This window comes from Drosophila bipectinata, chromosome 2R (assembly GCF_030179905.1).
Source record: "Drosophila bipectinata strain 14024-0381.07 chromosome 2R, DbipHiC1v2, whole genome shotgun sequence".
NCBI lineage: Eukaryota > Metazoa > Arthropoda > Insecta > Diptera > Drosophilidae > Drosophila > Drosophila bipectinata.
In genome coordinates this window covers 12,800,200-12,816,991 of record NC_091737.1, presented here as the reverse complement: position 1 = coordinate 12,816,991, position 16,792 = coordinate 12,800,200, and the positions used below count along the sequence as shown (strand labels likewise).

General features: G+C 41.9%; 2 protein-coding genes across 18 annotated transcripts in view; one reads left to right on the top strand and one right to left on the bottom strand.

Annotated features, from left to right (window-relative positions):
- brp (ELKS/RAB6-interacting/CAST family member bruchpilot) overlaps nucleotides 1-11,678 on the top strand; it is a 41,191-nt gene extending 29,513 nt beyond the window's left edge. For 5 of the 17 annotated variants that reach the window (XM_070279243.1, XM_070279247.1, XM_070279242.1 and 2 more), the window contains 10 exons: nucleotides 278-298; nucleotides 1,761-1,943; nucleotides 2,073-2,393; nucleotides 2,860-3,048; nucleotides 3,345-5,105; nucleotides 5,605-5,850; nucleotides 5,910-6,352; nucleotides 6,419-6,553; nucleotides 6,625-6,686; nucleotides 7,286-11,678. In XM_070279243.1, the coding sequence (XP_070135344.1) occupies nucleotides 278-298; nucleotides 1,761-1,943; nucleotides 2,073-2,393; nucleotides 2,860-3,048; nucleotides 3,345-5,105; nucleotides 5,605-5,850; nucleotides 5,910-6,352; nucleotides 6,419-6,553; nucleotides 6,625-6,686; nucleotides 7,286-7,587 (3,663 nt within the window). In that variant the 3' untranslated portion in view covers nucleotides 7,588-11,678. Of the gene's footprint in view, nucleotides 1-277; nucleotides 299-1,760; nucleotides 1,944-2,072; nucleotides 2,394-2,859; nucleotides 3,049-3,344; nucleotides 5,106-5,604; nucleotides 5,851-5,909; nucleotides 6,353-6,418; nucleotides 6,554-6,622; nucleotides 6,687-7,285 lie in introns of all 17 variants that reach the window. The other 12 variants (XM_017250499.3, XM_070279249.1, XM_017250492.3 and 9 more) reach the window with 5 other exon arrangements.
- Nucleotides 11,679-14,365: 2,687 nt separating this feature from the next.
- LOC108131459 (uncharacterized) lies at nucleotides 14,366-16,581 on the bottom strand. Its single transcript, XM_017250337.3, has 2 exons — nucleotides 16,215-16,581; nucleotides 14,366-15,523 (listed from the first exon to the last, which is right to left on the bottom strand). Exons 1-2 carry the CDS (start codon nucleotides 16,414-16,416, stop codon nucleotides 14,628-14,630), a joined length of 1,098 nt encoding a protein of 365 aa, XP_017105826.2. The 5' UTR covers nucleotides 16,417-16,581; the 3' UTR covers nucleotides 14,366-14,627.
- Nucleotides 16,582-16,792: the final 211 nt, after the last annotated feature.

Below are 16,792 nucleotides of genomic sequence, written 5' to 3'. Positions count from 1 at the left end.
TACACAACGCCTACACCACCCCGAGCACTTGCAAAGTCCTTTTCGGGCTAAAGATATAAAAAAATGTTTAATAACTCGATTTAAAGTCCTATTTTTTTTTTGTATAATTTTATTGTCCTTGCTTATTTTAGTAACTTTAACGTAACTGTAAATGTATTAGTAACTTGTAAATGTAACTGTTAAAGATTCTATTGCGAAAGCCACCGTTGAAGACAATGTATACTAAAACCAAACTCTATCTAAACTCGTTGTGCTTACATTCATTCTCTAAATATAGGGCGAAACTGAAAAACGTTTTGTGAGTAAACCGCTTCCAACCAATCAATCAATCAATCAAACAAGTTTTTAGTAAAGCAACTAACCGTAATTGAAAACGATTGCAAACTTGAACTGCATCTGACAATGCATCTAAAGAAAATTACCCAAAAAAAAAAAAAAATAATAAGAATAACCAAAAGCTAGTTGCAATCTTGTCACTTGTTCAATTTAATGTAATCTAACTTGCATTGCCTGATGTACTAACATTGCCATTGCCACACATACATACCTACTAATACATATATAAGATGTACATGTACATACATACACACCCACATACCAACATTGTACAATACATACATCGATTGACCTTGTACGATACTGCCTCTCGAACTCATCTCTCACAGTTCCGGCATCTCGGTATGAAAACCTGCCCCAAAAAAAACCGGATGCAAGCAAAGTATGACAAAGTATCCTTCGAGCAGCTAAGCTCCCCCACACACACACACACACATACACAACAAAAATGGATATAAACTAATACACATAAATAAAGCATAAAGCTGCAAAGGGAGGACGAAAGAAGGAAGCGGAAAGTGGTCTATACTCCCAGGCTAATTGACTTAACGGTGCTACGCTCTCACTTTCACTCGCTCTCTCACACCCATGCACCCACACCACCCACTCACTCTCACACCTATACACCCACGCACCTGCAAACATTTCTTGCGCACACTTTGCCTTACTTTGCTCTCGCACTTTCTATCTCTCTTGCCCAATCAACTCACGCTACTTTCTCTCTAGCTCTTTCCCTCCTCTTAATTTCCCACTTGCACTAATGAGCCCATCTGTGGTTGTCTACTTCATGTCGAACTCATTAACGCCATGTGTTCCCTGAACACTTGCTAACTTGTTCCCATCTCCTTGATGTAATCGACATGTCAATCATCGAATTAACGGTTATTAAAGTTTTGGGGAACGGTACAACCTTGCCTTTTGTTAACTTGATTTTTAATATTATTATGATATATATTTATTTTTGAAATAAAAGCCTATCCTTTACCATTTCCATTATCGTCGCTATTTAAGCTATCTCGCTCACTCCTTTCCTTAACTCTATGTCAAAAGCTCCTTTGCAGCATCAATCGCTATCTCTCTCTCTCGCTCGCTAGACGTTGTGATCGTGTTTTTTGTAATCATTATCGTAATTTAAGTACTATTTGTCGTTATATCGTATTTGTCGTTTGTTAACCTTTAACCTTTGTTCGTGTCTACTAATCAGTCAGACATTCAATCAGTCAGTCAGTCAGTCAGTCAGTTAGTCGAATCAGTCATTTAAGTACCTTCTCCCCCATGATGGCCTGTAAATAATATCCGTTATCCAACATCCACTCTACCCCTCCGATACTACAACTACAACAACAACAACGACATAAAAATGAAAAATCAACGAACGAAATCGAAACCCCAACCCCTTCAACCAAAAAAAAAAAAAAAAACAGTCGGATGCGGAACGGGCAAGAGAAGAGGCGGCCGCCTTGCAGGAGAAGCTGGAGAAGAGCCAGGGCGAGGTCTATCGGCTGAAGGCGAAGCTGGAGAACGCCCAGGGCGAGCAGGAGAGTCTGCGCCAGGAGCTGGAGAAGGCGCAGAGCGGTGTCTCGCGCATTCACGCCGATCGCGACCGGGTAGGCATACGAACCGTTTAACTTAGAACCCCCCCCCCCCAACCAAAACCAAACCAAAAAACCATACCAATCAACCCACCACCTACACCTACCTCACTGACCCAACCAACATGATCCTCCGTTGCACAGGCCTTCTCCGAGGTGGAAAAGATCAAGGAGGAGATGGAACGCACGCAGGCGACACTGGGCAAGGCGCAGCTGCAGCACGAGAAGCTGCAGAACTCGCTGGACAAGGCCCAGAACGAGGTGGACCATCTGCAGGACAAGCTGGACAAGGCCGGGGCCGAGAACCGGCGTTTGGTGCTCGAGAAGGAGAAGCTCACCTACGACTACGACAACCTGCAGTCGCAGCTGGACAAGGCGCTCGGACAGGCGGCCAGGATGCAGAAGGAGCGCGAAACCCTCACCCTGGACACGGATCGCATTCGTGAGAAGCTGGAGAAGACGCAGGTATGACCGGGTCCCGTCCAAGCCCAGACCCCCGCGCCTTTCCAATCCACTACCACCACCACCACACAACCACACCACTATACTCTGATCCACACAAAGCCCATCTTCGAAGAGACTAGCTTACCGATAATGTATCTGTAACTGTGAACGTAACTGTGTATGTTGTGCTAACTCCCCCTCAGCGGTTAACTGTAAACTAACCCACTATAGACTAAAATACTAAAATACTTAAATACTATATACTATATACAACCTGAACCCTCGCTTAGATCAATGTGACTGCTATTGCTTAATCCCACAGAATCCCCTAACCCCCGAACCCGAATCCTCTGCCTTGTATATATAACTATAACTACGTATCCCTAACATGTATCTTTACGTATGCGTAACTATCTTTCGACTGTCACACTGCCTTACACTTACAAAACGAACAAACAAAAAACCAAAAACCACCTCGAAATCCCAGATGCAACTGGCGCGCATCCAGAAGGAGCGGGATCAATTCTCCGACGAACTGGAGACGCTCAAGGAGCGCTCGGAATCCTCGCAGACCCTCCTAATGAAGGCCGCCCGCGACCGGGAGGCGATGCAAACGGATCTGGAGGTCCTCAAGGAGCGCTACGAGAAGTCGCACGCCATCCAGCAGAAACTCCAGGTAATTGATCGACATCCAGACTATCCCTGTTTCCCAACAAACCACTCTAATCTCTGAAAGAAATTCAAACCCCAAAACAATTGGCATTATCTACTACTCTAATAGACCTACAAATTGACATGTCTGTATTGCATATTGTTTTGAAAAACGAAACGAAAATCGCATGAAAACTGAACTGAAATATCAGTGATATTGGCTGTTTGTAAATCCGTAGCTTTCCCACGCATCCCCCCCTCCAGACCCAGTTGGTATACCCCTCGGAGTATCCTGGTCTCAACTCTATAACTCTCTTGCAGATGGAGCGCGACGACGCCGTCACCGAGGTGGAGATCCTCAAGGAGAAGCTGGACAAGGCACTGTATGCCAGCCAGAAGCTCATCGACGAGAAGGACACCTCCAACAAGGAGTTCGAGAAGATGCTGGAGAAGTACGATCGCGCCCAGAACGAGATCTATCGTCTGCAGTCGCGCTGCGACACCGCCGAGGCTGATCGGGCCCGTTTGGAGGTGGAGGCGGAACGGTCCGGTCTGGCCGCCAGCAAGGCACGCGAGGATCTGCGCAAGCTGCAGGACGAGAGCACACGGCTGCAGGAGGCATGCGATCGGGCGGCGCTCCAACTCAGCCGCGCCAAGGAGTGCGAGGACAATGCTCGCAGCGAGCTGGAACACAGCCGCGATCGCTTCGACAAGCTCCAAACGGACATCCGGCGGTCCCAGGGCGAGAAGGAGCATTTCCAGTCAGAGCTGGAGCGGGTCACCTACGAACTGGAGCGAGCCCATGCCGCCCAGACCAAGGCGGGTGCCAGTGTGGAGGCGGCCAAGGAGGAGGCGGCTCATTATGCCGTCGAGCTGGAGAAGATGCGCGATCGCTACGAGAAGAGCCAGGTGGAGCTGCGCAAGCTCCAGGACACGGACACCTTTGGCCGGGAAACCCGCCGCCTCAAGGAGGAGAACGAGCGGCTGCGCGAGAAGCTGGACAAGACCCTGATGGAACTGGAGACCATTCGGGGCAAGTCGCAGTACGAATCCGAGTCGTTCGAGAAGTACAAGGACAAGTACGAGAAGATCGAGAACGAGGTGCAGAATATGGAGTCGAAGCTGCACGAGACCAGCCTGCAGCTGGAGCTGTCCAAGGGCGAGGTGGCCAAGCTGCTGGCCAATCAGGACAAGCAGCGCTCCGAACTGGAGCGGGCACACATCGAGCGGGAGAAGGCGCGCGACAAGCACGAGAAGCTGCTGAAGGAGGTCGATCGTTTGCGCCTACAACAGTCCTCGGTGAGCCCCGGCGATCCGGTCCGAGCGTCGACGTCCTCCTCTTCCGCTCTGTCCGCCGGCGAGCGGCAGGAGATCGACCGGCTGCGCGACCGTCTCGAGAAGGCCCTGCAGTCGCGCGACGCCACCGAGCTGGAGGCCGGTCGCTTGGCCAAGGAACTGGAGAAGGCGCAAATGCATCTGGCCAAACAGCAGGAGAACACCGAGTCGACTCGCATCGAGTTCGAGCGGATGGGCGCCGAGCTGGGACGCCTCCACGATCGTCTCGAGAAATCGGAGGCCGAGCGGGAGTCACTGCGTCAGTCCGGACGCAACGGCGGCGCCGGTGGTGCGCATCCCCAGCTGGAGAAGCATGTCCAGAAACTGGAGTCCGATGTCAAGCAGCTGGTCATGGAGCGGGAGCAGCTGGTGCTGCAGCTGGAGAAGAGTCAGGAGATTCTCATGAACTTCCAGAAAGAGCTCCAGAACGCCGAGGCCGAGCTGCAGAAGACACGCGAGGAGAATCGCAAACTGCGCAACGGCCACCAGGTGCCGCCAACTCCCGCCGCCCCAGCCGGCGCCTCTCCCGCCGAGATCCAGGCCATGCAAAAGGAGATCCAGGCCCTGCAGCAGAAGCTCCAGGAATCGGAGCGTGCCCTGGCCGCTGCCGGTCCGTCCCAGCAGCCAGCTGCGGCGACCGGAGCCAGCAAGGAGGAGATCGATCAGTGGCGCAAGATCATCGAGCAGGAGAAGGCCAGGGCCGACATGGCCGACAAGGCGGCCCAGGAGATGCACAAGCGTATTCAGGTGAGGATCTCCTATATCTTATACAGGATACTGCCACAGAACTCTAAACATCAAAAGCTATATAACAGTTTGATGATTCATTTTGATATTTTTAATATAAAGTTTTCAACACACATTTGCATTAAAAATATATATATTTTTAACACATTTTATTAAACAATATGTAAGTAATTAAATTAGCACACAACATAAACAATTATATTATAAGATTGCTTTTAAAAAACATTTTTATAAAAATAAGAATAAGTAAGTATTTGAAAAAGTAGTAACTTATTTTGGTTTATTTTTAACAGATTTTTGATTATTATTTATTAAAGTTAATTTATTTATTTATTGATTTTTTAAAGCTTGATATTATTAACTTTAATGATATTTTTTAAAACTTCCTACAGACTTAAACTTTTCAATTGAAAACTCAACAACAAAAGTCCATCTATAATTTATCAAAAAAGAACTTTTATAAAATATCCATGTTGTCCCTTCCTAATCCCTTGCTTAGCTCATGGATCAGCACATCAAGGACCAACATGCCCAGATGCAGAAGATGCAACAACAAATGCAGCAGCAGGCGCAGCAGATCCAACAGCAACAACAACAACAGCAAGCTGCGGCGCCCAGTGGCTCCGGCGGAGCCGATCCCAAGGAACTGGAAAAGGTCAAGGGAGAACTGCAGGCGGCCTGCACCGAGCGAGATCGCTTCCAGCAGCAACTGGAGCTTTTGGTCCAGGAACTGGAAAAGAGTCAGGTGGGTACATCAATACCAAGAATACCTTTGAGAGAAATCACAATGTCCCTGTCCTGTAGATGTCCAACAAGGAGCAAGCCAAGCAGCTACAAACGTCGCAACAACAAGTGCAGCAACTGCAACAGCAAGTGCAACAGCTGCAACAACAGATGCAGCAACTGCAGCAGGCGGCCAGTGCGGGTGCTGGTGCCACCGATGTGCAACGCCAGCAGCTGGAGCAGCAGCAGAAGCAGCTGGAGGAGGTGCGGAAGCAGATCGACAACCAGGCCAAGGCCACCGAGGGCGAGCGGAAGATCATCGACGAGCAGCGGAAGCAGATCGATGCCAAGCGCAAGGACATCGAGGAGAAAGAGAAGAAGATGGCCGACTTCGATGTCCAGCTGCGGAAGCGCAAGGATCAGATGGACCAGCTGGAGAAGTCGCTCCAGACGCAAGGTGGCGGCGCGGCAGCAGCCGGAGAGCTCAACAAGAAACTCATGGATACGCAGCGCCAGTTGGAAGCGTAAGTATCCTGCTTCTCTCAACACCCCCAAGGACTCCTGGTTATTATCCTTTTTCATCCACGCAGTTGCGTCAAGGAGCTGCAAAACACAAAGGAGGAGCACAAGAAGGCGGCAACCGAAACGGAGCGCTTGCTGCAATTGGTACAAATGTCGCAGGAGGAGCAGAACGCCAAGGAGAAGACCATCATGGATTTGCAACAGTACGTTTTTCTATTTTATTTTTAATTCTTCTAAATAATAATTTTATATCTCTAATTTTTACTTTTCAGAGCCTTAAAGATCGCTCAAGCCAAAGTCAAACAAGCACAAACGCAACAACAGCAGCAACAGGATGTAAGTATTCCTTGAAATAATACTTTTTGGGTCCTTGTAGATGGTCTATAATGATTTTCGTGGAAAAGTACGGTTTCATCCACATTAATGTCTATATCTGTACCAATAATGATCCAATTCTTGAGCGGAGTACCTCAAATTTTCTAGGGGACCCCCTTCAGAAAGTACAAAAATCCTTGGGGTCACATTATACCCCATGTCGATGGCTATAACTTTTCCAATAATCATCCGATTCTTAAGCGGAATACCTCAAACAAATTGTAGATCAATTTGCCATCAATCTGCATTAAAATCTAGAGACAAATAATTTTTCAGATTTTTTTCGAAATTTTCTAGGGGACCCTCTTCAGAAAGTATAAAATTCCTTGGGGTCACATTAAGTTCCACGTCGATAGCTATAACTTTTCCAATAATCATCTGATTCTTGAGCGGAATACCTCAAACGAATTGTAGATCGATTTGCCACCAATCTGCATTAAAATCTAGGAACAAATTATATTTTAGATTTTTTGTGATTTTTTCTGGGGGATTCCCTTTAAAATTTCTGAGGGTTTAATATATTCACATCTAATAAATAACCTTTAATTGTTTGATTTCAGGCTGGGCCAGCTGGCTTCTTGAAGAGCTTTTTCTAAACAGTGCCCACAAGATAACCAACACCAACAACTACAACCACACACACATCAGCAAAAGCAGATATGGCAAAAAGGATAACACCTGTACTATTTACCTAAAAAGCAAAAATAACAAAGATTACCAAAAAGCACTGTCTAACTATTTTGTATACTACCGATGCCGATACCAATACCAACTATGCAGTATTTCTATCACAGATACACACACACACACTTTACACACACTTTACACACACATACACACATTTGTAAATGACACCATGTAAATGCAATGCAATTTATTGTGTAATTAGGTTGCCGCTATACTCAAATTGTGGATGCATTTAAAAAAGCAAAAAGAAAATCAAGAAGAACAGCTCTTATAGCAGCGTAAACTTTGTAAACTCTCTATTAACTCGATCTCAATTCTATCTCAATCCTTTTTCGAACTCGAAACTCAAACTCGAACTTAAAGTTTATCGTTATCCCTATACTTGCTATCAGCCAGAGCTATCTGTCCTACACTTTCTCTCTGTCAGATCGTAGACTACGTCCTTGGGCACTACAACAAGATACTTAAAGGAAGGAAAACCCCCTTTTGAAGACCCCACCATCATACCTTGGAAAGAGAATCAGAAATTAGTTGCGCGAATGTGATTAAATCAAATTAATAATTGCATTATAAACTACAGCATACTGTAATCACGGTTATTGACTTTATATATATGCTAGTCGCTGTTATAGTTAGTTACACCCAACAACCACCCCACTTGAGACACACACACACACCCACACCATACATCACACTGTACATATAGCATTGGCATCATTCATAAGTGTTATCAGAAATCACGAAACAGTCTAGATACAGATACGGATATAGAGCAATAAATGATAAACCACAGATAATACAGATATGATAAAAATAAACTATATAAATACATATATATATATGTACATGTAAATTGTAGTTACATGCATTGAAATTAAAATAAATTCTATTGCATAGCCTTTAGCCGTGTACCAAAGAACTATCTATATATATATGTATACATAGATATATATAGACCCGAAAATTAAGAACACTACCGTTCATTCGTATCAGCTAATATATGAATATTATCAATTAACTACCAACAAATGCAATCGCTATATATTTTAATTAGTTAAATTTTACACAATATCCCGACATAACACCTAACATTCATACCATACATAGATCGAGTCCAGTATGGAAGCTTTACCTATTTGTCAGCTGTGAATGCGCATTAGTACGAGTACTTACTTATATAGTAGATCGGTAGTTCCAGTTTCCACTCTAGTCCAAATTCCCACAAAAAACAACTTTTGCTTTTTTTTTTTAGACCGGAAGTGCGGGAAGTGTTACTGTTATCGTACATAAAAAGACACCTATTATCTATAAACATATACATATATATATATTTACATAGCTATGAGAGCAAACAGAAAATAGTTGCAAAAGGAGTAAAATTGTAAAAAATTATAGAGTATCATATTCGAATAACCGGAAATTAGTGTTTTCTCATTGAGTGCATTTGTGTTGAATCATTTATTTATCATACCTTGATGGAAGTTGCAAGACGATGCGATATATGGAGTTATCACTGCCAGTGTAAGCGAGAATATTGATAGAGCGGTTTGGGGGTATGCTTTAATTTTTGACAATTCACAAAAATTAAAAGTCATACCCGAGAAACAAGATGACATTCAGCAAAAGACGAAGCAAGAGACACAACACAATCATATCATACGAGCCTATATCATAACCCGAATCCGAGAGGATTATAGACCCTAGGGATGCTAGGGTATCCATTTAGCGCTTTAATTCAGATCCTTCCACCCACTAACACACACACATACCCACATAAAAGGAAGCCTAGGAAAGGGATCGATTATTCTATAGATAAAACACTTTCTTTGATAATCGATTTAACGACCAAGTAATATACGATAGAGCTGCATACATTGCTTTCACCTCCAGTTCCATGATCGTTCCATTTGTGTACATAATTTAGCCCCAAAAAAAACCCATTTTCAAGCCTTTCTCGGCGCCAACCAAAGTCCCCCCAAAAAGTTCCTACTACCAGGAACCTCGGGCGTTCAAAGTCAAGAGCTGAAGGCCAGCAAAAATTATAAAAACGAGTTTGCAAGTCAAGTAATAATTAGAGAATTCTTCTGAAAAGTTCTGAAAGAAGGACGACGATGACGTGTACATAAGTGTCTAGTTATGTAAGCATAACAGAAACTGTATAATATATGAAAGTTTACTATAAATACGATATAAAATAATCATCAAACATATAAACCAATCATTTAAATCCCCACAAGAACAAATCGACAAATCAAACACAGTAGGACACATCAAAGGATACACACCATGTTGACAATACAAACCACAACCCACAATAAAAAACACACAATCTTTGGAAATAAAAAACCACAACATATCCACAAGAACGCATTATTCAGATGCATCTGAGTATCTATGTATCTGAGCAATTTCCTAATGCTGCAAATTGATTTTTTTTGGTCACACAATCCGCGCCCCAGTTCACTTTCACCCTCACTTTCACCTTCGATCTCGATTCGAACTCGATTTCCAGTTATAGAGGATGAAACGTTTGCCTTTAACTACTTAACTTAACTAATCTTAACTTAACTTACCACGTATTGTATTGTTAGCCTAGATAGTCTCAATTACAACAACAACAACAACAACAACAGCAGCAAAAGCAGCAGCAATAACGGTATACAGTAAATAGATGAAAAACTGAGAATAAGAACTTGAACTAACGGTACTATCTACTTATATATAGTATTTTGCCGTAAAAAAACAAAAAAAAAAACACTTTAATCATATTATCCCCGCCGTCGTGTACCCTACTTACAAATACAAAATACGAAACTAACGGATAGCAACGGAAAGCTTCGATAACTTTTTCTATCTAGCGAATATAAACAAAATAATAATAATAATAATAATAATAAATCTAAACAATTGAAAAGTCTCGAATAATGTAATTTAGAAAATTTAGCACACACACAGATCCGAAATAATATATCAGGCAATGAAGTTAAGATCCCGAGCAAGGCCACTAAATGAATTTATATGGGAAGGAATCGATAAATAATCGAGAATTACCTATTTATATATTGCAAGCGATGAATTAGCCCCATTGTGTACTTCTCTGTACATAGACCTATATATATATATATATATTTAAATGATATATAGAGATATTTATGACTAGAGCAAAGCATACGATAGATGAATATAGGAATACAATACGGATAACAAGAACATATAAATAGCAGATATGGAAAGCGAGCGCAAATTATATAGATACTACTATAGCATCATCCATCAGAGCCGAAGATCGTAGTCGAAGTCAAAACTTGGATAGAGAGGAAGATGAGGCCCATAGAAAACAAACCCGATATGAAAATCCCCAAAAAACCGATTCCAAAATTCCGATTCCTTCAGAAAAGTCAAAACTCAAAACAATAGAACCACAATTTCGTGTAAAAGATTTTTTTAAAACAAGTTTGGTGATCTACGATATTGGTAATAATTATTGATAAATAATATAAAATAAATTAAAATAAAATAAAATAAAATAAAAGAATATATATATACATATATATATACATACATAAATTATACAAATATATGAAGAAAAGCCTAGTACTCAGATCAACAAACTTTTCAGCAGGAATTGGAAGAATTTCAAATAAGACCAGATAAGAAAAACTTCGCAGTAGATGGCCACACCATGCATGACATTTCGAATTTCGAAATCGAAGAAATTAGGTATTTTCTCCTGCTTTCTATCGAAAATATTGTCGATCTGAGTACTTGGCTTAAAGCTGCAATGAGGTGTAGGCAAAAAAGGATGGGAAACAAGAAGGATGCATACATAAAGTACGAGTAAATATTTATTATATAATGTTTTTTAAGTAACTTATAGTAAGCCATTATATATACACACATATATATATACATATATATATAAATTATACATATATGAAACTACATAAGTTTACAAGGTATATGAAACAACAAAAACAAGAAAAAACCACAAAGAACAACATAAAAAATAAATAACAAACGCAATCGCAGCAACTAAACAATGTAAACGTGAATTAGTGAAGAGATGGGAAAAACAAAAACATAATAATAAAGTAAATAAATTTATTATATACATACATACATAGAAGAATATTACAAATGGGAGAAAGCAAAGCAAAAAAATGAAAACAAGATGAAAATGATTATTTGAAACATGTTCATTATATATAAATGTCATTACAAATGTTCTTCAAAACTGCCTACCAATAAAATATATTTCAAATAATATCAACAAGAGTTTTATTTAATCGATTTCTTAGTTTTAGAATTTAAATTTATATATTCAGACTTCCGGTTGCCATTTTGGCGCGTATTTAGTGGCGCCCTCTCATTGCATTCAGCTCAGACGCATTTCAGAGGTTTGTGTATAAGCTAAATTAGTGCTGCCAGACTGTTTTACTATTTTAACAACGGTTTCTAGCGCCAATTCTTTAAAATAATTCAAAACTAGTTTGAATTTTTAAAATTTGACATAATTTTAAGGTTTTAAACTTCTTAAAACAAACATATTTATTAAAATACTATTCTGTTTCTGTAAAACTATAGGAACTATATTGTATATCTTTCTAAAATAAACTAATCAATGGCCAGATTAGATATTTCAGTCTTGTGGCATAAAATATTTACAATGTCTGGCAAAAATTTAATCAGCCTTAGAAGAAAAGACATTTATTACGGGCACTTTTATTTATTTTATCCGTTTGCCCCAAACTCCTTTTTACGACCCAACAGTTTGTGGGCGCGATGCTCTTTTTTTTTTTTGTGGCAAGTGGAGCAGTGACAGCTGCCCCATAAAATATTAAAAGTCTCACACACACACATACACCGAAAGTCGTTCTGCAGAACCTCGTGTGATGTAATCCATATTGCTGGAGCCATGTAACTTTTATATAGAATAAGGGCATACATATGTACATATATACCGCATACATGAAAATACATTACAAGTTATATATTTAGAATTCCTCTGGCCCACCTACAATTGGATTACCAACAACAGGCTCTCTTGGTAGAAACGAAAAAAAAAGGAAAAAAGCTCCTTAGGCACCACATCCATCCCCAAAAACCCCCATCCCTCTCTCATAATATCAGCCCCACTTTTGGCGCATGTGCCCCACTAGCTGCCTCTGCTGACTTTGCTGCTGCGCTGCGGCTGCCTCTTTTATCGATTGACCCAATTCGAAAGTACATACAAACACACACATAGTTATCTTGCCCCCCACCACCCCCCCGCTTGGAGGCAAAATTGCGCCATTCTGCTAGCTATGTACTTGGTATATAAACATTTACTGGAGTATCTACCCCCGCACATTCCAATGGATTCCTTGTCCTTTCAACGTCCTTTCCGCACAGGAATATTTGAGGGCTTTGGGGCTATGAAAATTTTGGAATTTTAAGCTTTCAGGTTTTGGTTTTTAAAACATAAACTAAGTTGAGGCCCAGTCCCTCTTTTTAAAAAACAAACTTTATTTGAAAAGCTACATATGTATCTACAGTCCGAGGTCCATCCATAAAACTTCATAAAAGATAAACATTAAGAACCGCCCATTGCAGTGTTTTGGCCTAGAAACAAAAGGAAAACATGGAAAAAAGAGGAAAAAACACAAAGAGTGAAGAAGGGAGAATGAAGAATGAAGAATGAAGAACTAAGCAAATAGTAAACTTTTGATCAGGCCACGAAAAGCAGAAAGCAACAAAGAGCTTGTTTGATTATGCTGGCCAAGCATAAGACCTCCATATAGTTAAAGATATGTACATTGTACATATACATATGTACATAACTATGTACATATGTACTGTATGTATGTAAAGAAACGCTTGTGTACATCTGGGCATACACATACAAGACACGTGTAATTGACCTACTTTCCCCACTAGAAAAAGCAAAGCCAGCAGATGTGTGTATGTGTGTGTGAGTGGTTCGAGTATCTGTGTGAGTTGCTTGTCCAGCTATTTCAAATGCGCTGGAAATACGAGTGGAAGTGAGGAGTACAACAAAAAAAAAAGCTGAAGAAGCACAAAACTTAGATAAGATAGTAGACATTAGAGGTACAGTACACTACTTAACCAAATAGAGTATATACCCCACAAACTAAGCCAACTTTTTATTCAGTATTAGATTTAAAATATTAAAATTTGAAAAGTATCTTGCAGATGCGAAAAAAAAAAATATTAAAGCTTTTCAGCAGCTACAAAGCTCAGCGACAGAGACACACTTTTGGAAGCAACAAATAAAATAGTTTGTAGCTTTGTAGCCTTGTCGCCTAGCTGGTTGCTGGCCAGCGACCTATTTACCACTTGGCTGCAAAAGCAACGCGCACTCGTATCCATCAGATACATGCACAGAACAATTGCTCTAGCTCTCCCTCTCCCTTGACTGAAAGTGAGGAATCTATTGGAATGCACTGTAGCTGTGAAAAAATGCATAACAAAAATCGCCCACCAAAAGCTTAGGTGGGGGGGGGAAGGGCGTTGTGAAAGGCAATTACTCGCTATCTGGTGGGGCCTGCAGATACAGATAGTTTTGTTTGTTCTCTGGCGCGACACTGATAAAGGCAATTAGCACCGAACATGTGCGAGGAAACTGAAGCTGAAGAAGACCAAAAAAAAAAATAAAAAAAAAAAAACGAAGCGCTAAACGAGCAACTTAATTAATTAGTTTCAAGTGAAACGCCCCCATACCCCCATCCTATGAAGCGCGAAGAAAACCACATACTCCACAAAAGTCTACTTCCTTATCAGATACTCTTTGTTTTTTTTTTTTGGCCACAATTTACCGTTAGTCAGCAAGTGGCATGGTCCGTGTTAGCCGATTGTTAACACGCCCGTCGCTTTGGCTATTTTAGACTGCTGATGTAATCACCTTTTCTTTTTTTTTTTTAAGCCAAAAGGGTGAGTAAAAAACTGCAGGCGAGTAACAAAAATCAATTGCTATTTAATATCGTCAGTCGGCGGATCGCGTCGACCCATAAGATACACTACCATAATAAGATAATAAGATATTAACCATTAACAGATACAGATACTCGAAAACACTACAATTTCTTAAATACAATGCTTAGTTTAGAATTTGCACTTGATTTCCCTAAACGTTAATTTCCAAAAACAAAAAAAATATTAAAAATAATTATTTATAATTTTAATTTTTTTTGGAAATTAAGGTTTAGTGGCAAAAAATCAATCGGAAGGATCGGGACTGGAGACTTGTTCGGTTCCAAACTGGACACTTTCTTTAACATTTGTATAGGAAGTACGGTTCTGGTTGGCCTGTATCGGTTCCGGCTTGGCGAGATCGGCCCGTCTTCTCTTCAGGTCCTGGCGGGAGGTGTTGAACCTCTTGTTCCGCTTCATGTTGGTGAACCTCACATAGATCTTGCCCCGTCTCTCGGTGCGATAGAACGGCAGCTGTTCCCGCGGGAAGAGCTCCAGGATCTCGCGTTCGAGTAGGTGGCTCCGCTGCAGCGTCAAGTGGAGTTGGTTGTCCTCGTAGTAGCCGCAGATCAGTTGGATCAGCAGTAGGCGCTGCACTGCATCCAGTGGCTCGTTTTGTCCCAGGCAGGCCAGGAGAGACTGGGCCTTCATGCCGGACGATTGCAGAATGCCCAGTACAGAGACGCCACGGTCCTCCGAAGATCCGCCGTCAGCTGGAACGACCGCCTCAGCCAAAGCCACTGGCGTTCCCATCGGCTGTTCTGGTGCCTCACTCTGGACGACCTGGGACCGTGGCTGGTAGGCAGGGGAGACGTCAGGTGGTGGCTCGCTGAGAGCCACCAGGGACTCGGCAGGACCGTTTGCGGTCAAGTCCTCTGTCTTTTCGTCCAGCTCCGCCACGGCCATCTGGGCCGGCTGGCAGCCAATGGGCTGGTTCTGGACCAGCACCTCGCCGCAACGACAGCCGCTACAGTGGCTGCCCCCCTGACCTTGCATCCCCTGGAGGGGCACGTTTAGCCAGCGGCGCCACCGCTCCAGGTGATGCTCGAAGCGGATGCGAGTGCCGAAGCGGAAGTTGCGCAATAGCTCCGATAGGTGGTGCCTCTTGATCATCTGCAGTTCATCCACGTTGATGGCTTCATCTGGAAAGGGATTATTTTAAGGTCTATAGGGTTTATTGAGACATAGGGTGTCTTCTTCTCTTAGATGATAAAATTACAATACCCTTTCCCAGAGTATAAACAACTATTTTTTTAAAGGAAAAGAAAACAAACCATAAAAAGTGTCTGGGAAGTGTAAGCCTATTCCCTAGCCGAACACTAGACACTCTTTAAGATATTAATCCAGTCGGTTAAGGAGGAAAAATAAACAAAGTATCTATAAGATACATATGTATCTTACTTCTGGGAGAAAAGAACTGTTTCTTTTTTGAAGATAAAGATTAATATTAGTCTAAATATTTTTTCAAAAATTAAAAATTTAACAAAATATCTTAAAAAGAACCTCGAATCTTCCAAGGATTGTTCCATTTCATTGCGTTCCACTGTGGAACGAATCTCAGCTTAGTATCTCGAACTCGAAAAAAGAAAGAGAAAGAGAAGAACAGATGTAGAAATTGAAAAAAAAGAGACCAACGGGCATTAAGAAAAAAACAAAAAAAAAAGAAACAACAACAAAGTATTCTGAGAGTTGAAAGCAGCAAACCTATCAAGAAAATGACAAAGCCTCGGGTTGTCAGGTTACGTTAACTTTATCGAAAGCTTAACGAAGCTTCTGCGGAGCATTCTAGTTTCGCGTCGTTGATGTTTTTCATTACCGGTCCGTTTCGCTTACCTTGAAGGTGGGGCAGCAGATCGGCAACATCCCACGACTGTAGCAAGTCGCGCAGCTCGTCATAGTCCTGCTCCTTGGTGCCCATTTCCAAGAGCTGAAGGCCGTGCGATTCCAGGTTACCCGGGGACGGGGGAGCGCCGGTGGCTCCACGGGAAATGTACGGGTGTGTGGGTGTCAGCGGTGATGATGTACACGGATTCATTCGGCTACAACCGGGCCGTACATCCTTTCTTCACGAAAGAGAATCGACGAATGAATGTTGCTTCGGCGATGTAGCTATTTTCGCAACGCTCTTGCCCATCCCTCCGCCCTGCCATCCCTCTTCACCGCCGTATGTGTACGTCTGTTTCGTTGATTCGTAGTCGTCGGCAACTGAACGAACAACGAACGACCATATGTACATTAAGGTGTATATGGTACATACACGTTTGTACGAAAAAAAAAAACCGATTCATACATACATTGTAGTGTATGTATGTACATACATACATATGTATGTATGTAGGTTGTACATTGACTTTAATTTTAGCTTTGAGTTTGAATCATTTGTGAAATAAGGTGAAAATAAGGTGCATATA

Coding starts and splice junctions, on each gene's coding strand:
- LOC108131459 (XM_017250337.3), bottom strand. CDS start 16,416: ATGAATCCGTGTACATCATCACCGCTGACACCCACACACCCGTACATT. Junction 15,524..16,214: donor TCTGCTGCCCCACCTTCAAG/GTAAGCGAAACG, acceptor ATCCCTTTCCAG/ATGAAGCCATCAACGTGGAT.